The sequence below is a fragment of the Natator depressus genome, chromosome 1 (assembly GCF_965152275.1).
Source record: "Natator depressus isolate rNatDep1 chromosome 1, rNatDep2.hap1, whole genome shotgun sequence".
Classification (NCBI taxonomy): domain Eukaryota; kingdom Metazoa; phylum Chordata; order Testudines; family Cheloniidae; genus Natator; species Natator depressus.
Genome location: NC_134234.1, coordinates 21,352,510 through 21,374,459, shown reverse-complemented (window position 1 = coordinate 21,374,459; position 21,950 = coordinate 21,352,510). Strand labels below are relative to the sequence as shown.

At 41.7% G+C, this 21,950-nt stretch overlaps 1 protein-coding gene across 22 annotated transcripts in view; it reads left to right on the top strand.

Moving 5' to 3' along the window:
* DLG2 (discs large MAGUK scaffold protein 2) overlaps positions 1-21,950 on the top strand; it is a 1,447,004-nt gene that overhangs the window by 1,019,713 nt on the left and 405,341 nt on the right. For all 22 annotated transcript variants that reach the window (XM_074955894.1, XM_074956046.1, XM_074955852.1 and 19 more), the window contains one exon: positions 1,390-1,559. In XM_074955894.1, the coding sequence (XP_074811995.1) occupies positions 1,390-1,559 (170 nt within the window). The remainder of the gene's footprint in view (positions 1-1,389; positions 1,560-21,950) is intronic.

Here is a 21,950-nt window from a genome sequence, read left to right as displayed (position 1 = left end):
GTTCCCTCGTGGGAACACACAGGGGGAATACAAGTGTGGTTGCCCTGAATTGTGACATGGGGATGACAGAGGAAGGATTGGTTCCAAATGTTAAGTTTACATGTTTATTTTTTGACAATGAGACATTGGTACAATAGTTTAATTTGGGCAAGGGCTGAGCAACAAGCAGTTTAAGAGCTCTGGCCCTCGGAGCAGGGGCTGAGCAAATAGCAAACACATGTCGTCCAGCCTAGGGTGGGTAGGCTGTCACCCCAGGGTGGGGGGCTGGCAGCAGCAGGGGGTAGAAGGACCCAGGCCCACCCTTCTCCACCGGGTTCCAGCCCAGGGCCCTGACAGGAACCTGAGGGTTCTGCCACTGGGTTAGCGGGGATCCCACTGAAACACACTGACTTAGACTCTGGTAACACAATCAGACTAATGTCTGGGGTCCCTTGGCTACTTCCTACTATCCCTTTGAAGTGTACCTCCATCTCCTGGGGTTCCTCCATCTCCCCAGGGTATATCGCCAGTGGCAGTCCCAGTAGCTCCCCCGGGTACTGGTCAGTTGGCAGTCCTGGCTCCTCCTCTGGGTTTTCAGCACTGTAGAGCTCTGTCTTGGCTGCAGGGCTCGGCAGTGGGCTTCCTTCCCCAGCTCTTGCATAAATGAGCTGCATGGCCCATTTTTTAAACCTCCTGTGCCCCTCTGCTTCTGGCATTGCTTGCCTGGCTCCACCCATCGGGGTTGGAGTGTGGTTTCTCCCCCTCAGTCTCAGAGGGAGGCCACGCCGCCTCACTACAAAGCGTGATAGCATTTTTTAATTTAAGTGATATCACTTGTGGGCCTTGCTGATGAAAAACGTTTTAAGGAGGTATTTGAATGAAGCAAAAGTGATTGCCTCATGTATATTTAAATAGCTGATTTCCTTAAGAATAAGCATAGTACTGATAACAGAGCATGAGCTCTTTAATAAAATTACATTAATGTAAGACTTCCTTGTTAGAATAGAGCTGGGAAGTGGCCTACCTTGAGCCAGAGAAGAAGTTTGTTCTTCATTTGTTTTGCTCTAGCACTTGGGAGTGCTAGTCATGGACCAGGCCCCACATTGTACGAGGTGTACAAACACAGAGAAAAGACAGTAGTTTCCCCAAAGAGCTTATACTAGGTAGCAGCAGTTCATCTCTCTAAATGATCAGACAGGATGGCAAATACAATCAGGTGTGCCATTTCAGTGGGCCAGGTGTGCCATTTTCCCACTGTTAATCAATGAAATGCATCACACTAAATCTGTGGCCTGACAAACATCCCTATTAACCTGTGTTCATTTGATATAGTTCTGATGAAGCACATTCTGCTCAATTTCAAAATAACAAATGCAACGTTCTCTAAATCTGTTTTTTCTTTCCTTGCAGGGTCAATGATTGCATCTTGCGGGTGAATGAGGCTGATGTATCAGAGGTCTCTCACAGCAAAGCCGTAGAGGCACTAAAAGAGGCTGGCTCTATTGTGCGATTGTATGTTCGTCGAAGGAGACCTATTCTGGAGACGGTTGTAGAAATCAAGTTGTTCAAAGGCCCGAAAGGTAAATATGTAAAAGAGAACCCACGTTTTGACATTTCGTTCTGGCTGCATAACTAAGCTCTTCATCCAAGTGTAACGGGCACCTCAGCCTGACCTCTTGGAATCTGGCCGCGCTGGTGTATATTGAGAGCGGAAATGAAATGGTTGTGGACTGCCACTGTCTGAGTTCACAAAAAGAACAGGAGGACTTGTGGCACCTTAGAGACTGACCAGTGTATTTGAGCATAAGCTTTCGTGAGCTACAGCTCATTTCATCGGATGCAACCGGTTGCATCCAATGAAGTGAGCTGTAGCTCACGAAAGCTTATGCTCAAATAAATTGGTCAGTCTCTACGGTGCCACAAGACCTCCTGTTCTTTTTGAGGGTACAGACTAACATGGCTGCTACTCTGAAACCTGTCTGAGTTCAGTTCCCTGTTTTCCCTACAGCTGTTGATGAGAGCACTGGAATCTAATATTCAGTATAGAGGGAATTCGGGCAGCTGGCCTGTTTTAGATGGTAATGATTGCAGAGAGAGCTCAGGGCTTGCAAAAGAAGGACAGCGGAAGTGTCAGCCAGCGAGCTGTGTCAGCCTGTGAGCTGTCAGGTAGCCCTCCTTGTTCCAAACCTTCTCCCCAGCTCCAGCATCTGCCTTTCATTTAGGATGCTGTTGGATATGGTCTTCTCCAATTCCCCTTCGTTCAAAAGGCCATATGACTATCCCCCAACTTCTCCTTCCAGAGTTTCCCCTAGGTTTCTCTCTCCCAAAGCTACTGTTCAAAGAATAAAAGATAAAACAGACTGTCCTAGCAAGATAGCTCAGTTGTCCTTGCATAATAGGCTATTTTTCTCCTCATCAAGTTGCCATGGAAATGTAGGATAAAAGCTCCCTGCACACAGGCTTAAATCGTTTTGTCTTCACTATCTAAACCCTCTGGCTGGTGAAGGAGCCCTCTGGACATTGTGAAGACTTTAGTGTAAATTGCAGGATCTCACAGAAAACCTGAAAATAAAATATTTCTTAGAAGCAAAACTGCTCATATATAAAACTTTCAGCATTACTCTTTCGCCCTTTCTTCTTACTAAAGGTATTTTCATGAAAACAAGACCTTTCTTTCTTAAGAGCTCATTTGATCCTAATGCTTATTCCCACCTGAAAAGCTGCTTTTTGAAACTACCTTATTTTCCATAGCTAATAATACCACAAAAAGAACTGTTACTTTCAGTGGGGGTGGTGGGGAGTGGGGGAGGGGAATAGGCAGCAGATACCAATGAACTCTTAGGGTATGGCTACACTTGCAGATGTAGAGTGCTTTGAGTTAAACCAGCCTTGCAGAGCGCAATACGGAAAGCTCTGCAATCTGTCCACACTGAAAGCTTCAAGCGCATTGGCATGGCCACATTTGCGGCACTTGCAGCGGCATTGGGAGTGGTGCATTATGGGCAGCTATCCCAGCATGCAATTGACTGCAACATGCTTTTCAAATGGGGTTGGGGGTGGAGTGTGACAGGGAGTGTGTTGTGTGTATGTGGGGGGAGAGAGAGTGGGTTTCTGGGGGGCTGAAAGCATGTCTTGTAAGTTCAGACAGCAGCAGACCACCCCCTCCTCCCCGCCTCTCTCTCTCTCACACACAACATTCCACAGTAACGGCTTGCTTTGTCTCGGAGCCGGCTGTCAGAAACGGAGCTTTCAAAGGGCATATCCGCATTCCTAGGCGAGTGCAAAACAATGAGAAGAGTGGCCACTTGACTTAAGGGGATTATGGGATGTTTCCGGAGGTTGATCAGAGCGCAGTAATGCAACACCTCGTTCACTCTGACACCCAGGTGTTTCAGCCACTACGCAACAAGCGTTAATCTTCTTGCTGAGGTGGAATACCAGGAGCACTCTAGCCATGGAATCAGAGCGCTCTACGTGCCTTGCCAGTGTGGACGGGGAGTGAGCTAGGGCGCCCGGGGCTGCTTTAATGTGCTCTAACTCACAAGTGTAGCCAAGCCCTTAGTCAATAAGGGACCTAATTCATTTCTAGGGTAGCTCCAATCATTTCAGTGGAGATTTTCCATCAGACCATATGGCTCCATGACTTTTTTTTTTTTTTATATAGATGTCTTTAGTAATAATGAATGAGTCAGGTGAACCAAAGTCTGACATACTCGTTTGGAAATAAAATGATTTTTCACTGGCTTTCATTAGGTCTCATCTCGTCTTTAAAGAGTTCATGTTTCTGGAAGCTGGTATGACAGTATTACTGGATTTTATTTGTTTACTGAGATATTTTGTAACGTACTGTGAAAAATAGCACAAAGTCCTGCATATTGTAAGCACCTGTATATTAGGAATATCACAAGCATTTGATACTTGGACTTCAACACTGCATGGTTCACCAAACAGTAAGGTATATTTAAATGTGCATCTGAGGGAAGAATTTAGCCCTACGAATCCAGAATGTTATAATACAAAATTGACTTTCAAATGCAAAACAGTCTGTGCTGGGAGACTTTCTATGTACATGTTAAATTGGAACAGTACAGGAAGCAGTGTTTTAAAGAATTTTGAATTAAATAAATATGCACTGCAACTGTTATCTTCAGTAACCTAAAGAAACTAAACATAACATATCCTTTAAGCTTTTGATGAGACAGTAAGAAATAATTTAGTTTTACTGTACCTATGGCAGCATTGTGGAAATGGAAATGAGATGTTAGCACTTTATTTAAAAAAATTCTTGCAAGATTTTCATTTTGGTTGTGTGCCTAGAACAATTTTGTTTTACGTTTGTTACAGAACAGAGTCAATATAAAAAAAGCTTTTACGACAAATGAAGAACTTTTTACCTCTTAGTTTTTCAAGTATTGATTTGATAGTTCTAGTTAATAAATATGAAACTTACTGCAGACATATACTCCAGCTATTGAATTGTATTAAACTAGGTGTCTCTTAAATTTCCATTTTAGCATTACTGAAAGTAAGTTAACTGAAAAGCAGGTTGAAAAAATTAAAGTAAATAATCAGCTCTTGGAAAAAATAAGTCTTTATGCTTTATAATTTGAGCTGTAAGTGATGTGCTTGTATGCTTCATATGTACTACAGAGAAAGAAGGAAAAGAGGAGGAAAATAATTTATATATGCTGGTTACATTTTTTTAAATTAGTATTAATTTTCATATAGTAGCAATTTTAATCTGATTATTTCAAAGTCTTATATCAACGATTAGTCAGACCTTGTGAGATAGCTGTGTACCTCTGTTATGTCCATTGTACAGATGAGTAAACTGAAGGACATAGAAATTATAAGAGGCCACACAGCACGTTAGTTTTAAAGCTGGGAATAGAATCTAAGGATCTTGTCTTGTAGGCTTGAGTGCTAACATCTATCCATGGCACTACACTCTGTCCATTCACACTGAAAGTAGTTTGTCTGTGAATTACTCTTTCCTATCATTGCTATAAACCATAGAAACCATTTAGTATTTATATACCCAAAGAGATTTATAGTCATTTATCTTATTTTCAACAAGGAAAAACTGTTAGTTTTCAGACAAGAAGGCTGTTCTGATGCCAAACTTATTGTAGCAAAGATGTTTATAAATGCTCCTTTTGTATCTTTGCGTCAATATACTGCTGACTTCATTACCTACTTTGCTGAGAATGCACCTCACAAAACTTAGTCCTGCCCTCCGCAGCATCCCCTACACTGAATGATCAGTTCCTGTACTTGCATTTGCAATAGCTCATACTTGTCAGTGTTTGAAAGCTATAAGATAAGGATAAGGAAATTTGTAGAGGGAAAATACATGCATTTATTTTCAACTGAAGTACAAAGGACTTGGAGAAATTTTTTGGAGGGATTTAAATGTTTTACAAAAGTTAATCTAACTAGGGATGGTTGGCACGTAAGTTGATGATTTTGCATCAGATGTGGGTTTCTGTGTCTCATATAGAGAGCAGAATGGAAGCCAGCATATTGCAAATATATTATAAATGCAAAACAGTTAAGTGTATGCCACATATATCAAGAAGCCATGTAACCCTTCAATTTGACTATTTGCAAAAGAGACGAGTGAGGATACCTCTGAACTGTTTAATCTTTTCTCAAAATTCCAAGACCAGTCTGACCTCCTGTACAACACCAGCCATGGAACTTCCTCAAAGTAATTCCTAGAGCATATCTTTTAGAAAAACATGCAATCTTGATTTTAAAATTGCCAGTGATGGAGAATCCACCACAACCCTTGCAAATTGTTCCAGTGGTTCATTACCTATTAATTAGCTTCAACTTCCAGCCATTGGATTGTGTTATACGTTTGTCTGCTAAATTCGTTCCCCGTATAGGTACTTCTAGACCATGATCAAGTCATCCCTGAACCTTCTTTCTTAAGCTAAACAGATAGACTTAAGAAGCTCAGACTTAAAAAGGTATGCTTTTAAAACCTTTAATCATTTAATTAACATGATAGGTCCAAATTTTCCAACAGGTCCATACCTATGTAGTTACACAAAACTCTGTGTGCATTCAGAAGTTTGCCACACATTTTGAAAATATTGTTTAGAATGTCCATGAGCTATCTTCTGATAAATATACAGGCAGTCCTCAACTTTGATGTTCGACTTACGACAAACAGCATTTACGACACTTCTGAATTGACACCCTGATTCGACTTATGTCAATTGGTTTCAACTTTATGATTGGTCCCTCAGTGGAGGGGATTGTGGTTCTGAGTTACGACCTTTCGATATACGACACAATTTTCAGGAACCAATTGTGTCATAAGTCTGAGACTGCCTGTACGGGGGGGGGGGGGGGGGGGAGAGAGAGAGAGAGAGAGAGAGAGAGAGAATTTTAAAAGCCTGATCATTACAGAATCTTTTCTTTATCATATGTTAGAAAATTGTCCCTAATACATAAATCAAATACACAAGTTTAGCAACATACTATTATTGGAAATGAAAGACCAGCTATTTATGAAGTGCTGTGCAAGTGCATTTCCTATTGGTCTGTTTCAGAACTCTCCCTGGGTCTAGACCTCAGCAACCAGTTTCTTCTCAGTTGCTACAGCCTGTTACAGAGCAGACACATTCAATATGCCCACACAATGTCTATTTCTGATTGACAGTCAATAGGATTAGGCTCCTTGGGGATTTAGATGGTTTTGAAAATTCTATCCCTAAATTGAAAGTATGTGTTTTCTTTCCTGTGTGGAAACATAACAAAAATAATGACCATGAGAATGGATATTTTTTAATAATCAGTGTCACAGCTGTGTACACCATAGTGTTTGTATCAAGGAAACAAGTGTGCATAAATTTAAGCACTTTGTCTAAAATGGTACTTGGTCAGCCTTTGTAATTTTACATGTAAAACAGCTTTCTGTGAGACCTTGCAACAAACTGATTATTTTTTATGAGGAATGAATTACAAACTTTAGCAGCATTCTCCCTCGTGTCCTGTCTGTTCAAGAATTATAATATATAAACCCATTTATTTATAATTGAGTAAAGCTTTCTGAAATGAAGAAATTTTATGGATCTCTGGGGTTTTCAGGAATCTTTGCTATTTGATCATTCCGTACAATTTATATTTTGTTGATAACAAAACAATTGTTGTGTGCTTGATCAGGGATAGAAGTTTAACTTGATTTTTATTTCAGATTTTAAAGGATCAGATTAGGCAAGCCCACAATGCCCCTGACTGCAGCCTTAGTCTTTCTGATATCCAGGCATGCTATATGTATATTATCCCAGTCTGTTAGTTGTTTACTATGATGCGAATGTAAGAATTTAAAAATAGATGCTCCTCTTTGGTTCACTCTATGAAGGTCTTATTGTCTACTTTTTCCATACACAAAGTGCAACATGTAGTTTCAGTCTGAATTAGTTTTTGATCAAGAGAGCCACAAAACAAGGAAAGGAGCAAGGTGCTTCTCTGTTGCAGGCTGTATTTGAACAGAACATGGAATAACAGTTGCCTCCAGGAGACAGCAGGGTCCTAGAAATTTAAAAATGCAGAGTGTATAAAATCCTGTCATATGCCTAGCGACACACACATTGCTTTATTGTCACTGAAAGTTTCTGTTGCATCTGCATATAGTAACAAATCAGTTTTGGGGAGGTAGAGAGTACTATATTACTTAGGCTCTTATGGGAAAGGCAGGTTGAGTTGTGTAATTAGCAGGGTTGTACACAGAGAGGGATCCCTATGAAGCACTAAGTTCATTAGTTTCAATTAGCTTATAAAAAATAAGCGATGAGTAAAATTCCACTGTGACACACAGGATGTGTCTACACTGCAATAAAACACCCATGGCTGGCTCAAGTCAGCTGACTCGTGCTGGCGGGGCTCAGGCTGTGGGGCTATAAAATTACAGTGTAGACATCTGGGCTTCTGCTGGAGCACCAGCTCTGGGACCCTGCATGGAAATTTACTCTTGTGCGTAATTATTTTTTTTTAAAACCTACCACTTTTTCAGATGAGAAAACTCAGAAATATTGAGAGCATATTTCTCCTCTCCCGTTCTCACTGTAGATTTCTTATCTTCAGTGGCTCTTATTATTCTGTTCTTGTTTTGCAGGCATAGCTCCCATTGACCGAGTGGGAGTACTGCAAGCAGAACTGCTTCAGACTATTGTATTTACTTATGGAAAAGTCCCCCAGAGAAAGTCATGTTAAGGTGAAAGAGGAGAAGAGCTTTATTCAAGTTAGCCTTTTTCATGGAGAAATTTACAGGGTTCTAGAACCTGGGCTCCTGCCCAAGCGTGAATGTCTACACTGCAATTTTATAGCCCCACAGCCCAAGTCAACTGACAAGGCCAGCTGAGGGTGTTTTATTGTAGTGTAGACCTACTCATAGTGTCATCGATGGAAACCACTGTTTCAGCCAGGGCATTAAGGGTTTGCTTCACTCTTTATAAATATAAAGTGTAGAAAACTGCAAAAAAGGCAAACGTACCATTTTCATTTTTTCCCTACAAAACCTTTTAAACTATGGTACACACAATGATCTTGCCTGATATTAGGAAACATAGCACAAGTATCACTTTTCTCAAGTGATGTGATCACACATAGGCCAAATGGCTATCTAATGATATTAACTTTGCGACAAGTTCTTGTTGAAGCTCTTCTTCCTAGACACATTTGCCAACATACTTTGATACCTCTCTTTACAGAACCTTTAAATCAGATAAAACAGTAACTTAGAGAATCTTTTATTTATGGATAGTAGAATTCTACCATTGTTAAGCTGACAGTTGGTAGCCTTGTTATACATAGACATGGTGTCAGAGCATATATAACATGGGTTTTGATTGATAGCTTACGCCCTTCCGTCATACACTAGAAAGAAAGCCAATTTAAAAACAGAAGATATTAGTTTCAGTAACGATAGCAGGGCAGGATCATGTATTTTTGTTTGTTTTTCAAACAAATTTTCAGGAGCATAATAAACTCCTGACCTCACTTTCATAGCAAATGAGACATTTCGAAGATAACACAGCTGCAGAAAAGATGCTTAGATAATGAAAAACAGATGAGAGCAGGAAATCTGGGAGGAGAAATGGCAGATTAAAAATAGCAAATAAGAAACAAATGTAAAACACAACTGATTATGCCATCTGGAAATTCTGGTGACTTGAGCCTCTGCTCTTGTATTTTAATTCACCATTGATACTATTTATTATTGGAGTGGAGCTCAAGTCATGAATCAGGTCTCCCTTGAGCTAGATTCTGTACAAACACAGGATAGACCCCCAAAGAGCTTAATTAAGTATAAGATAATAGAATAATGGCCTTCTTTTTACTAGTGAACTGGAGTACAAGGGCATACCTCCTTCTGGAAATTTTACATTGGCTTAAAAATCTCAATAAAACTGAAGATAGGAAATTTTGTAGATAAACATTTGAGCTAAATACCTGAATCTCAACTTTTAATATATGGTATAAAAAAGTAGAGAAATAGGGTTAATTCCCCCCACCATCTATGAGTAGATAATATTAACTGGCCAGGAGGTACTCTAATTGGGACTGGCAGAATGTTGAAAATATAGCCTGCCAGCTGCCCTCTGAGTCACTGTCTTAGAAAGGTGCAGACCCACTGGAAGTAAGGATCACAGTAGGCTAAAGTCTAGGTCTATTACTCCTTCCTATTGGCTCTGATAATGGATTTTTTCCCCATTGTGGTTGAATTTGATCAATAAAAACATTTAATTGTACGCCTTTATTTTTCTTAATGAGTACAGGTCTGCTTCGACCTAATTTTAAATCCTGACCAAGGCTCGATCCCAAGCTGATCACAGCTGACCCAACCCGAAGAGTGTCGAGTCATTTTCAGACTCGACCCAACATTTCTTCCTGAACCTGTGTCAGTGCCACCACTGCAACCTCCTCCTTGGGGCTCAGCCTGGTGGGGGCTTCCTGTGCCCCATGGGCCGGGCACAGGATCTGTCCCCGGCTGCCTCCTGCTCACGTCATTGACATGACAGCTACCTGCCCCACTCCTGCTGTCACTGCTGCCTTGCTGTGCAGCGGATTGAGAAGTGCTATGACTGTGATACACACTTAACCTGTATGTGCGTCAATGCTGAATGGTTGCTGTGGTTGCCGAGGTGCTGTTTAAGTTTTCCCATTGTAGTCTGAGGGAAGTTAATATGTTTATGTTGCTGTTGGAGATGGAAAAAATATTAATGAGACTATGCAGAGGCGGTCACCATCAGTATAAGGATATGTCTTCACTACAGAGATAGCCGAGGCTCTTATCCAGGTGTTGCTCTGGCCCCTCTGCTTTCCACACACAAAAACCTTTTACTCACAATGAAAGCAGTTCCCAGTTCTGCTTTTATTTGGGCTGGTAACCGGCCCCCTTTGCCCTGAGGTAGCAGGCTAATTGTCCTCCAGTGCTTTCCCACAATTCCCCCGTGTACTCAGAAGGACAGAAAAGTTCTCCCACAATGCCCTGAGAAAGAACAGGTTTCAGAGTAGCAGCCGTGTTAGTCTGTATCCGCAAAAAGAAAAGGAGTGCTTGTGGCACCGTAGAGACTAACAAATTTATTTGAGCATAAGCTTTCATGAGCTACAGCTCACTTCATCGGATGCATCACGAAAGCTTATGCTCAAATAAATTTGTTAGTCTCAAAGGTGCCACAAGTACTCCTTTTCTTTTTGAGAAAGAACAGCTCATCTTACTGTTGCACATGGAACCTAGGATGTGCCTCCAGAAGTCCTAGCAACACACACAACAGGAGGGCATCACACCAGTGAGGTCATAGTAATGGGTTTCACAGTACGGTTGTTCACCCAGGTGCTGATCACCCCGGCTAACTGCAGAACGATGCATCTTTAAATGCCTACTGGGGTATGCTTAAGAGGTGTCCCATAACTTTGCACTTCCTTGCTTTGAACAGTTTGCATTTGCAGGGAGATGTCACACTTAACCAACCTTAATTCCTTCTAAACAAACCTTTTGTTTATATGTTTTGAAATTATTTATTAATTCACAATATCTAAGAATCCACAGGGAATCTTCACTGCAAATTAGTGAAGTTCTATTATACAGCCACAATGGTAAATTCTTGACCTTGGTGGTAGTGCTGGCCAAAACACTAACTTGCACTGAGGAAACTTGATATTTGATAGATCAAATTCTCTTTCAAAAATGGTATTTAATTCCTTTGCTTTCTCTTTCTTTTACCCATGATATAGAGGTGTTGCTATTCCAGGTAGTTTAGGCCACTGCATCTTTATGTATCAGATTCCTCCCCCCACACCCTCCATATGGTGATGTGCTACTGCGGTATTCTCCTTTCTTTTCGTATGTGTAGATGCTGGGAATGTATGTTACTCTCTCTGTTGCCTGTCTCCTTTGGTCTTTGATCGCTATTTGTTGATTAACTTTCCCTCATGTGGTTCATGCTGTGTTGCTTGTTAGAAAATACATCCATTTTCATTTGTTATCTCTAAACAATGAGATTTTACAAACTTTCTTTTGAAGTCACACTATACTTGTTGTTTTGTTTTACTTGTGTATGGTATATGTGGTATGGATCCACGCTCTAACTAGACAGTCGTACCCTTCTTTTTTCTGTAGACTTCCACATAAATGTGCCTTCAATATTTTTTTTCTTTCCAGAATTCTTTCTGGATGATCTGTTAAACTAGTATGACCCATTTTAAGTGGTCTTCCACTTGGAATGAATAGAAGACCATAGAGAATTGAACACATTGTCCCTTCCTGTTCCCTTGGGGCTATTTGCTTCTTTTAGTGCACATGCTCTGGATGATGTATTTGAGATAGATTTGCACTGTAAAAAAAATAATTCTTAGATGGTTTAGGATCTTTCTGTTGTAGTACTGTCTCTCTTGAATATATTTCTGCGTAAATGAAGAGCTGTATGGAATTACATTCAGTGTTGCTATCCTTTTCTAAGATTTGTTTTGTAGTTTGCAGATTGCTTGTGCTCAGAGTTCACAGCATACTGTAGAAAATTGTTGAGAGTCCCTTTGGTGTGAAGAAAGTGTAGTATCACTGTGGAATGAGCCTAATTTTGCAGCCTTGACTAAGACTCAGCTCCCACGGACTTCATTTAAACTTTTGTTTCCATAAGACCTGCAGGATTGGGCCTTTTTGTTTTTGTAAATGTAAGTTAAAAAAGAAATCCTGTCATTTTTAACTACCAAGCCAGATTTAAAGGGTACTGTCACTGTAACTCAGAGAGCAGCAGATACAGTGGTCACTATGAAAATGTCAACACCATTACCTCATAGTTATTTCCTGTTCAAAGTCATTTTTCTTGCAGTTGTAGGTTCAGTAGTATTGGGCATTGAATGCAGCTTGGCAACCCGTAGCACTTTTAGTTTGGAGGGCGTTGTACAAAAAGGTACTTAGTTCTGATTTGTGATGATTTGCACTCTCTAAAATCTGCTTTGAATTTCAGGTTGAAAACAAGATTTACATTGTTTTGTTGAAATCGTTTGGAACAATAGAGTTTTTGCAGTTTTGAACAAAACCCTAAATTCCTGATCATACATAAGGAGGATTGGGATTTGAGTCTTATGAGTAACGCACTGAACTGGGACTCCAGAAATACAAATGTTTTTATTTTAAGTGGTTCATAATGTGTCAGTAAGTACTCAAAAGTAGTGACTGCTTTTGAGCATATCGGCCCAAACACACATCAGAGATGTCTAAAATGTGTAGTTATAAGATCAACATTAATAGCTGCTGTAATTTTTGTCATCTGTATATATTAGTGGTGGGTGACCTGTAGCCCATGGGCTGCACGCGGCCCGTCAGGGTAATCTGCTGGCAGGCCGCAAGATAGTTTGTTTACATTGACCATCCACAGGCATGGCTGCCCGCAATTCCCAGTGGCCGCAGTTCTCTGTTCCTGGACAATGGGAGCTGCAGGAAGCGGCACGAGCCGTAGGGACATGCTGGCCACCGCTCCCCGCACCTCCCATTGGCTGGGAACAGAGAACCGCGGCTTAATGGGAGCTATAAACAAAGTGTCTTGTGGCTCGCCAGCGGATTACCTTGACGGGCTGTATGCGGCCCGCTGGCTGCTGGTTGCCCACCACTGATATATACGGTTAATTGGTTATACTACTTAAAACTGATAAACATTTTCTAGTCCTCCTACTGCTGTGTATTTTTACCATAAAAAATAAACTAAAATAGTTGATATTTGGGGATGAATTACAAGAAGAATCATTTCATTGTAGCATTGTGCTTAGTAGTCAGCTAAGGAGCAGCCAACCATTCTGACTTAACCAGCTTTGGCCATAGGGTTGCCAACTTTCTACTCACACAAAACCTAACACCCTTGCCTCACCCCCTACCCCACTCCTCCGAGGCCACACCCCTTATCCAAGGCCACGCCTCCGCTCACTCCTTCCCACCCCCGTCGCTTGCTCTTCCCACCATCACTCTCATTTTCACTGAGCTGACTCAGGGGGCTGGGAGGAGGTGAGGGCACCAGCTGGGGGTGCAGCCTCTGGGAGGGGCTGGGCATGAAGGGTTTGGGGTGCAGGAGGCTGCTCCGGGCTGGGACTGAGGGGTTTGGAGGCCAGGAGGGGGATCAGGGCTGGGCCAGAGGGGTGGGGGTCAGGGGTTCAGAATCCAGGTGGTTTCCGGCAAATGGGAGCCGCAGGGCCGGCGCTTGGGGCAGGGGAGCATACAGAGTCCCCTGGCTGCCCCTATGCATAGGAGCAGGAAGGGGGGACATGCCGCTGCTTCCGGGAGCCGTGCGGAGCCATGGCAGGCAAAGAGCCTCCCTTAACCCTGATGCGCCACTGACCGGACCTTTAATGGTCAAAAACCAGACACCTGGTGACTCTGTTTGGCCAGCTCTGCTTCTTCCCAGAACTCATTCTTAGTCACATTTGTAAATTGTTGTGTAGCCTGAGGGCATCATCCTTACATTTCAGTATAAGAATAAATTCATGATCCAATTCATGCCCAAAGATGGGATTAGAAACGTCTCCTCAGCTTCCCCTCTCCTCCTGTGAATTAACTCCTGCCTTCTCTTCCCTGCTCCTTTCCTGTAGTCTCCGGACATAATACAAAGAGCATGGTGGAAGCAAGAGCTGTGCAACAATTGAGAGGCTGGCAAACCTTCCCTAACCACTCCTCAGAGAACAATAGCATGAGTCATCACCTATTTAGAGGGGAGATTGGGATTAACCCCAGGCCAGGGAATGTGGCGGCCACCTTCCCTTATTTCTTTGTCTTATAAAACCTATCACAATTGGAACTGAAAAAAAATGCTACATAAGGCATACAGCTACAACATTTGGCTGTAGAATTTCATTACCTTAGTGGATCCCAATTTAATACAAGCCAGAACAAATGCTCCAGCTAGTCACATTACAGAATGTCCCAGTTTTAGCATATCGATTCAGCACCATTGCCTAGAACTATACTTCGCTGATAGGCGTGACTTCTCACATTCGACTTTTCTATCTTGCAAGAAACCATGCCTATCAGTGTAGGTTAGTTTCTGCCAGCGGCACTGAATTGATATCCCTAAATTGAGAGTCTCTTTAATAGAAGGTTTCAGAGTAGCAGCCATGTTAGTCTGTATTCGCAAAAAGAAAAGGAGTACTTGTTAGTCTCTAAGGTGCCACAAGTACTCCTTTTCTTTAATAGAATTAGTTGTAGTTTTTGTTATTTTAATACATTATTGTTCCTAGTGAATAGTGGCGGTGGGGAAAAGAGGTGGGTGATATATGTTCCTTTTGACAGGTTTCAGAGTAGCAGCCGTGTTAGTCTTTATTCGCAAAAAGAAAAGGAGGACTTGTGGCACCTTAGAGACTAACCAATTTATTTGAGCATAAGCTTTCGTGAGCTACAGCTCACTTCATCGGATGCATAAAGTGGAAAATACAGTGAGGATGTTTTATACACACAGACCATGAAAAAATGGGTGTTTGTTTTCCTCAGACTTAAAATCATATCCTCTAGTTTGACTGTTGATACAGACTTACTCCTATTCTCTTCATTATGCGGTGTCTTATGGACACACAAAATGCATTAGTCCACTTATCTCCTTTGGGCACCAAAGTCTTACAACAGACCTGCCCAGACTGTCAGATGTGAAATACTTCCCAATTTTCAAAGAGCAGGGAGGCACCTCATTCCATTCTATAAAGAAAACTAACACTTGTTTACTGTGATTTCAAAGGAAAATAGCTTTTTGATTATACAGGACACCTTTGCTCTGACACTCTAGCCTGTGGCTATTTTCTGTCTGCAGTGGAGAAGTGAAGCAGACCTACTACTCAGCTTATTACAATAGCAGTCAAGTGGTTCGAAGAAAATAAGCTTTTTTGAGAGTGTGAAGGTTTTCTAGATTATTGCTTCACCATCCCATAGGAATAGTGTTGCTTGGCTGAGTGGAAGGTAAACCTGCCCATTGAAGTTACTGTCCTAAAGGGTAGATGTGCTGCTTTGGTTCTTCAGTAAACAACATGCATCCCAAGAATAAGTGTCATGCTCTGCATTGCTTCATCTTTGTCAAACACAGAATCCTGTACAATACTTTTGCAAAGGGTAATGGTTTTGATACGAGAATATGAAATAGCTGCAATATTTGCTACATTCCAACACCCTAGCATTTTTCTCAGGGGGGGGAAGAGACTTAAAGCTGTCTCTTCAGTGTGTCTTTGCCATCAGAACATAGTGATTGTATGGCATTATGCAAACAGAGTGTGGTGATTAAATCCAAATGTCATTATATTTGGCCAAATTCAACCCTGCCTGTAAGCAATTGTTAATCAGTTGACTTCAGTGAACAGTGAAGTTGTTCCTGCTTGCAACAAAGCTGTGTGTCCTAAATGTGTTTTCACACGTTATTTAATGGACTGTGGATGTCCTGTTGGTTTCAGAATCTTCCTTTGACATCAGGATGATTTTTGAAATACAAGTGGCAAACCTATCAAGTGTTGTTCTCCTGTTGTTTTCATTTTGCAGTAGAATAAGGCAGTAGAGACCATATTGTAATACTGACTTATAGAATTCAAATGATTTATTGGGACACTGCAAGTAACAATTCCAGCACCAAAGGCAGGACTTAATTTCCTCATAATTCTCCCTCCTCCCAACATAACATGCAAGACAACAAGTTATCACTAAGATAAAGATATAACACCCACTGTTGATGGTGGTGCTGTCTATACTGGTCATTACAATACTTATATGCTAACGATGAAAAACCTGTGCAGCAAAGTCTGATCTATGGTAATATTTTTAAAAAGTCACCTAATTCTTAATCATTCTCCCTACAGTTATTAACTTCCTGGAATAATATTCTAAAGTGGCATCTGCTCTCCCAATAAATTATAACCATCCCTTTTTATAAGTCATTCATGAAGCATGAGGTCTCTACTGAAATTACAGCACTCTCTGCATCCTCATCATTGTAAGTATTTCTGAAGTGGAGCAGTAGCAATTTTCAAGTCTTTTAATAGCCAGTCGAGATGGCTGTAAAAATACAACCATGAACATTAAGATCATTACTAAACTGCTGCAGAAACACTTACTGAAGATGCAGACCCAGCAGAACGCTATTCAACTTAATGAATTGTGCCTGCAACAGAGCAGAAGGCAGCAGGATGGGGAAAGAAAAATTTGAAGATCAGATTGGAAGCAAAAGAAGCTTTAAAACAAATAGTTTTAATAAAAACAGATGAAAACCTGGAACTGGTTTTTGCTGTGTCCCACAGCAATCTGTTCTCCACCAAAAACCACCATGTCCCCGGTTGTTGTGGTTCTTCCTGCAGCTCTGCAAATACTGGAGGATTTTTCATCCTGTGTTTGCAGCCCTCGTGACAGTAGAATGGAGCTCCATGCAGTAGTGTGGGCTCCATGCTTACGACAGAGACGGCGGAGGGTGAGAAGTGCCATGTAGGTTTCTGGGATTTAAAAAAAAAGATGCAAAAATGATAGGAAATGGATAGCAGTATGTGATGGATAAAGTTGCATGATGGGAATTTGACCCTTTGCTCCCATTCACCTCTGTGTGAGTCATTTCTTTCCTCCCATGTATTTCCAAGTTTTCCCAAAAGACAGCACGCCAGATGATGGCAAGTTGCACACTGGGATAACCTATCCATGGTGCACCCCACTGTATCAATACAAGCACGCCTAGTGACTAAGCACAATGCTGATGGAGGGAGCCAAGTATGCATGTGCACAAGGAATATACTAACTGCAGTGATTTTATGCCAACCTAACTTGCCTTGAACAAAGTTTGTAGCATGGACATGGCTTTAGGTTTGTGAATGTGAGATGCAGGAAAGGCCAATTTCCAAACAGTGGGGTCATATTTAATACCTTTGCTGCATCCGTGATACCTTTGTCTGTATCATGAAAAAAAACCCACAAAGCAAAACAACAAACAAAAAAATGTCTCCTTTGCCCCCTTCAGACTCTGAGTTTTCATCTTTCACATGCGTGGAACAATTTCTTCATTTATCATCACCAACCTTTCTTCCTTTTTTAAACTTCCCTCCTTCCTAAAATCCATCTGTTCTGGGATATGTACCAGATATTTTGTAAGTAGAATGCTGTTTTTGTTACGATAAATGACAGTTAATAGTCATTGGAAAGCAAATGACTCTCAGTCTGGTGGTTAGGACAATCAGCTAGGGTGTGGGAGATGCTAGTCCTTGCTCCAATGACTATTTTATTAGTTATACCAAGTGGAACAGCTTCAACAGGAGAGACTGAAAAATCCCCATACCAGCTGTCACAGACTCCCCGGGCGATGCTCTGGAACTGCTCCCTACAAAGCCAGGCAGGACTCTGGTGAGGTCTCCTCTCTATGAGCAGACTGTCTCCAGGACACACCGCTCACACAGCTTCCACCTTCCTGGGTCTGACCTCAGAACATTCAGCATCCTCTGCCCCTCCGTGTGCTTCCCACAGCGAGTCCGCCCCGGTGGGGTCCTGAGGAAGCCAGAGGGTCCTGCACCCCAACTTCACAGGCAGACGGGACTCTCAGCCAGCCAGTAAAACAGAGGTTTATTAGATGACAGGAACACGGTCTAACACAGAGATTGTAGGTACAGAGAACAGGACCCCTCAGCCGGGTCCATTTTGGGGGGTAGTGAGCTAGACAGCCCCGTCTGCACTTCACTCCATGTCCCCAGCCAGTCCCAAACTGAAATGCTCTCCAGCTCCTCCGCCTCTGGGCTTTGTCCCTTTCCCGGGCCAGGAGGTCACCTGATCTTTGTCTTCAACCCTTTAGCTCTCACCTTGCAGGGGAGAAGGGCCAGGACATCAGTAGCCAGGAAACAGGGTGTTGGCCATTCTCTGTGTCCAGACCCCTGCACACACCTGCCCTCTAGGGCTCTGCAATGATCATACACCGTTATCCCACTACCTAGATACTTAAGAACTGCATAGGGGAAACTGAGGCACCCCCACAATATTCAGAGAAAACATTAAGAATAGTCCCACTTCGTCACACCAGCATATCCCATATCCCAGTGGCTAGAGCACCCTTCTGCAATGTGGGAGACCCAAATTTTTAAAAATACAAGTGGGGTGGTGATTGAAATACTATTTAGCAACCTATTTAAAAAAAATTAGATTGTGAACATCATTCTTTTGCTTGGCTTCTGTTGTCTGAAAAAGGAGAAAGACAAGAGTAAATGGGTTTCGGGAATGTATGAGAGGAATAGTTGATTCAGTTAAAATTCAGTTACCAAAATGATGTGGTGGGGACCATTTGCATTTATTCTGAACATTCTCCTTGCTGTACCCAGGTTCCTCTAATGGCTTGGTCACTCCTGCTGCATCTTAACTATTGTGAAGCTTCGTTTGTAATTGCAGCAAGTTTCAATGAAAATGAGATTACAGCTCCTACGGGGAATTTTGTATAGATGGGTCCGAGCTACAAAGTGGGGGATTTGCATCTTTTTTTTAAATTTGGGCCCATTTCTCATTGGTTTAGATCCAGTTTGCCCAACAACTTTGGAACGTTGCTTTTCCTTTATCTTTTTTTTTAACTTCTATGTTAATTATTCACAGAGTTTGCAGCCTTTCTTTATTTAACAGATGTGCTTTAGATGCACCTGCTATTTTAAGGGAATTCCTTTAGCAGCTGTCATTTCAGTCTATTGTTTTCACAAGGGCAATCATTCAGATGGTCTAGAGTACTCTCACACCTGCCAGCTGGTAAACCATGACTTTTGGGGGAGGGTCTCTTGTCCATTTACTTGCCTTCCGCTGCAGAGAGGCTCCCTTAAGATCTTTTCATGTCAGAAATTCTCTCTTATACTGGTGGCAAGGAGGCTCCTTTTTCTCTACATGAAGGATTTTGTTACTTTTCAGATAACCTGCAATATAATATAAATCCTTTCTTGGTACAGTACATTTTAGCATGAGTTGAAAACTATGTTAAAAAGGCAAAGTGGAAGACTTGATCCCCTACCTTTAGCCTATCACTCCTGAGATGAATAGCAACTTTGGGACCAGTACAGAGGCAGAGCCTCTGGGCGGGCAAGGGGTGGGGGGAGGGAGGTTTGCTGTGTCACATAGACATTAACTGATATTTATGATATTTCAACCATGATCTGTGTGGCCAGTTAAGGAGCAGCTTTTATGGATTGTACAATTAGTTCTCTCCAGTCCCTCACCTTGAGTGGAGGTGATGGTTGTAGTGCAGGATCTCAAGAGTGCAAGGGGATGATAAAATCGGACATAATGGCAAGGAATTCTTAGGAATCCATGAACAATGTACACATCCTTTGTCTAAGCAAAGGAGCCAATTTCCTTATAATATTTCTGAAAGCTTTTCTTTGGCAAATGGTAGTTGGAAGTACGAGGTCAGTTTGTTGTTGCTGCAAATTATTTGTTGTTGTTTTGCTGTCCACAAAAACGTGCTATGAGTTTAACAGAACAAATGGATGTACCAGCTCACACTACCTCCTCCCAGGGAGTAACTGCAGACTACTGAACTCCATAGCCTCAAACACACCTCCCTAATCCCAGAGAGTGACTGCAGCCTGCTTCCCCTTCAGCCCCTTTCTTCTGCCAATTTCCTGGCTTTATACCAGACCCTGCTGTTCCTTCTCAGCTGGTCTCCATTATGTATCAGTTCTTCAATCCCCAATCTCCCCCAGAAACAGCCAATCAGGTTAATTAAGCTCACTTGGCCTGCTCTATCTTGTGTGGGGTGGACACTCCATTACTCCCACCCCAAAAAATTCAAGGGGATATGGATGGAGTGAAAAAGGATGAAGGATAAATGTAGCTAATTTTAAAGAAAGAAAAGGAGTACTTGTGGCACCTTAGAGACTAATAAACTTATTTGAGCAATTTTAAAGAGTGGAATTTTACCAAGCAGTGACCTCTAGCATATTGTGAGTTGTAGGAAACGTCTTAGCAATGTAGTAACTGTATTCCTCTCTGTGTATGAGCTGTCTTGGCTAAGTTAAACCCAAACAAAGCTGATTTAGCCATAGTTTGTTATTTTTAAACAAATCCACTCTCAAGAAAACCTCTCTGTTAACTGCTCTCGGTGCAGTCTCTCTAGGGGTTCCAATTTTCTCTTCACTGGTCTCTTCAATTCACTTACAGTTAGACCAGTCCATAAACTCTTAACCTAAATTGAATCCATCAGCCCTTAACTTCCAGGACTTGCAGTCTTCTTTTATTTCCTTGTCAGTTTCTTAGAAGCATCCTGACATAAGGCCATTTCCCCTCTGTTATCCCAGACCTTTCTACCTCCCTTTCCCTGTTCCCTCCTTTATAGCTGGGCTTGTTTTCTTTATTGGTCTCACCTGTGGGTACATGCCTCCAAAAGTGGCGGTTCTGTGGTGGTTTGGTCAGTCTGACAGCATGTAAGCAGTGAAGACTCTCCTCTCCCTTCTGCCTATGCTCAGTATGGGGTTTGTAAATCCCACTACACCCTCTCACAAAATATATAATCACAGTTAATTTTATCAATTGGTTATTGATTATTGACAATTGATTATCAACAGTAGGTAATATGGCAGATGTGAAATTTATCCATAGTTTATAGGTACTAGGAGTAGTAGTTATGCCTGCTAAAAATCACCAAATGTCTGAGCTAGCGTCTTACAAATCGTTTCTCCTGTGCTTGAAAAGATACTAAAAATTCTACAGTTGCAAGTGCTACCCACACAGTAATGTCATGGAATAGCCATAATAGCCATAATTTGTTTATGCACTGTGACCACCCAGAGACTGTTGAAATGAGGGATGCTTTTTGTAGATAATGATACAAATTGCCCTTGCCCAAAAAGCATGAAAGACAAACATTGAATAGAAAAAAGAAAAATAGCCAAGCCATACAATTGTGGAAATAACTTCTGTGACTACAAGAGATTAAATATAAACAATTTCCTTTGCTTGCCCTTGACAGTAATTTTGTATTTTGGTTGCCTTCTGTTTGCTTTATTTCTGTCTAGGAGACCTAGGAGGCATTATTACAATAGAATCCTCCCTACATCTGTAAATGTTTATGAATATGTGAACAAAGAACTGCCTCAGCACAGGTTGATGGTAATTCACATCCAGTAGGACCGACCTGTTTTCTGAACTTCTCTGTTATCAAAAACAGGATCATATCCCTCAGGGACACCTAGTTTGGACAGACAGCTGGCTGTCCTTGCAAAGACTATTTGACTCTACTGGACTTCACGTTTTAACTCTAGGCCTCAGCTACTGCACTTTAGACAGCATGCCTTCACTCAGACTGAGCACTAAGGACCTTTAACGCTGAATCTCTACTTTGTACCCAGCACTTGTGTCCTGATCTCAGGAAGCTGTTTTCCTATAAATAAGATCAGGGGCTTGCAGGCTTTGAAGTCTTGACTTACTGAGTCCATTGGGTCAGAGCCCTGGATTAAATACATGCCTAATAGTTTCAAGGTTTGAGGTAGCCGTAGAGATT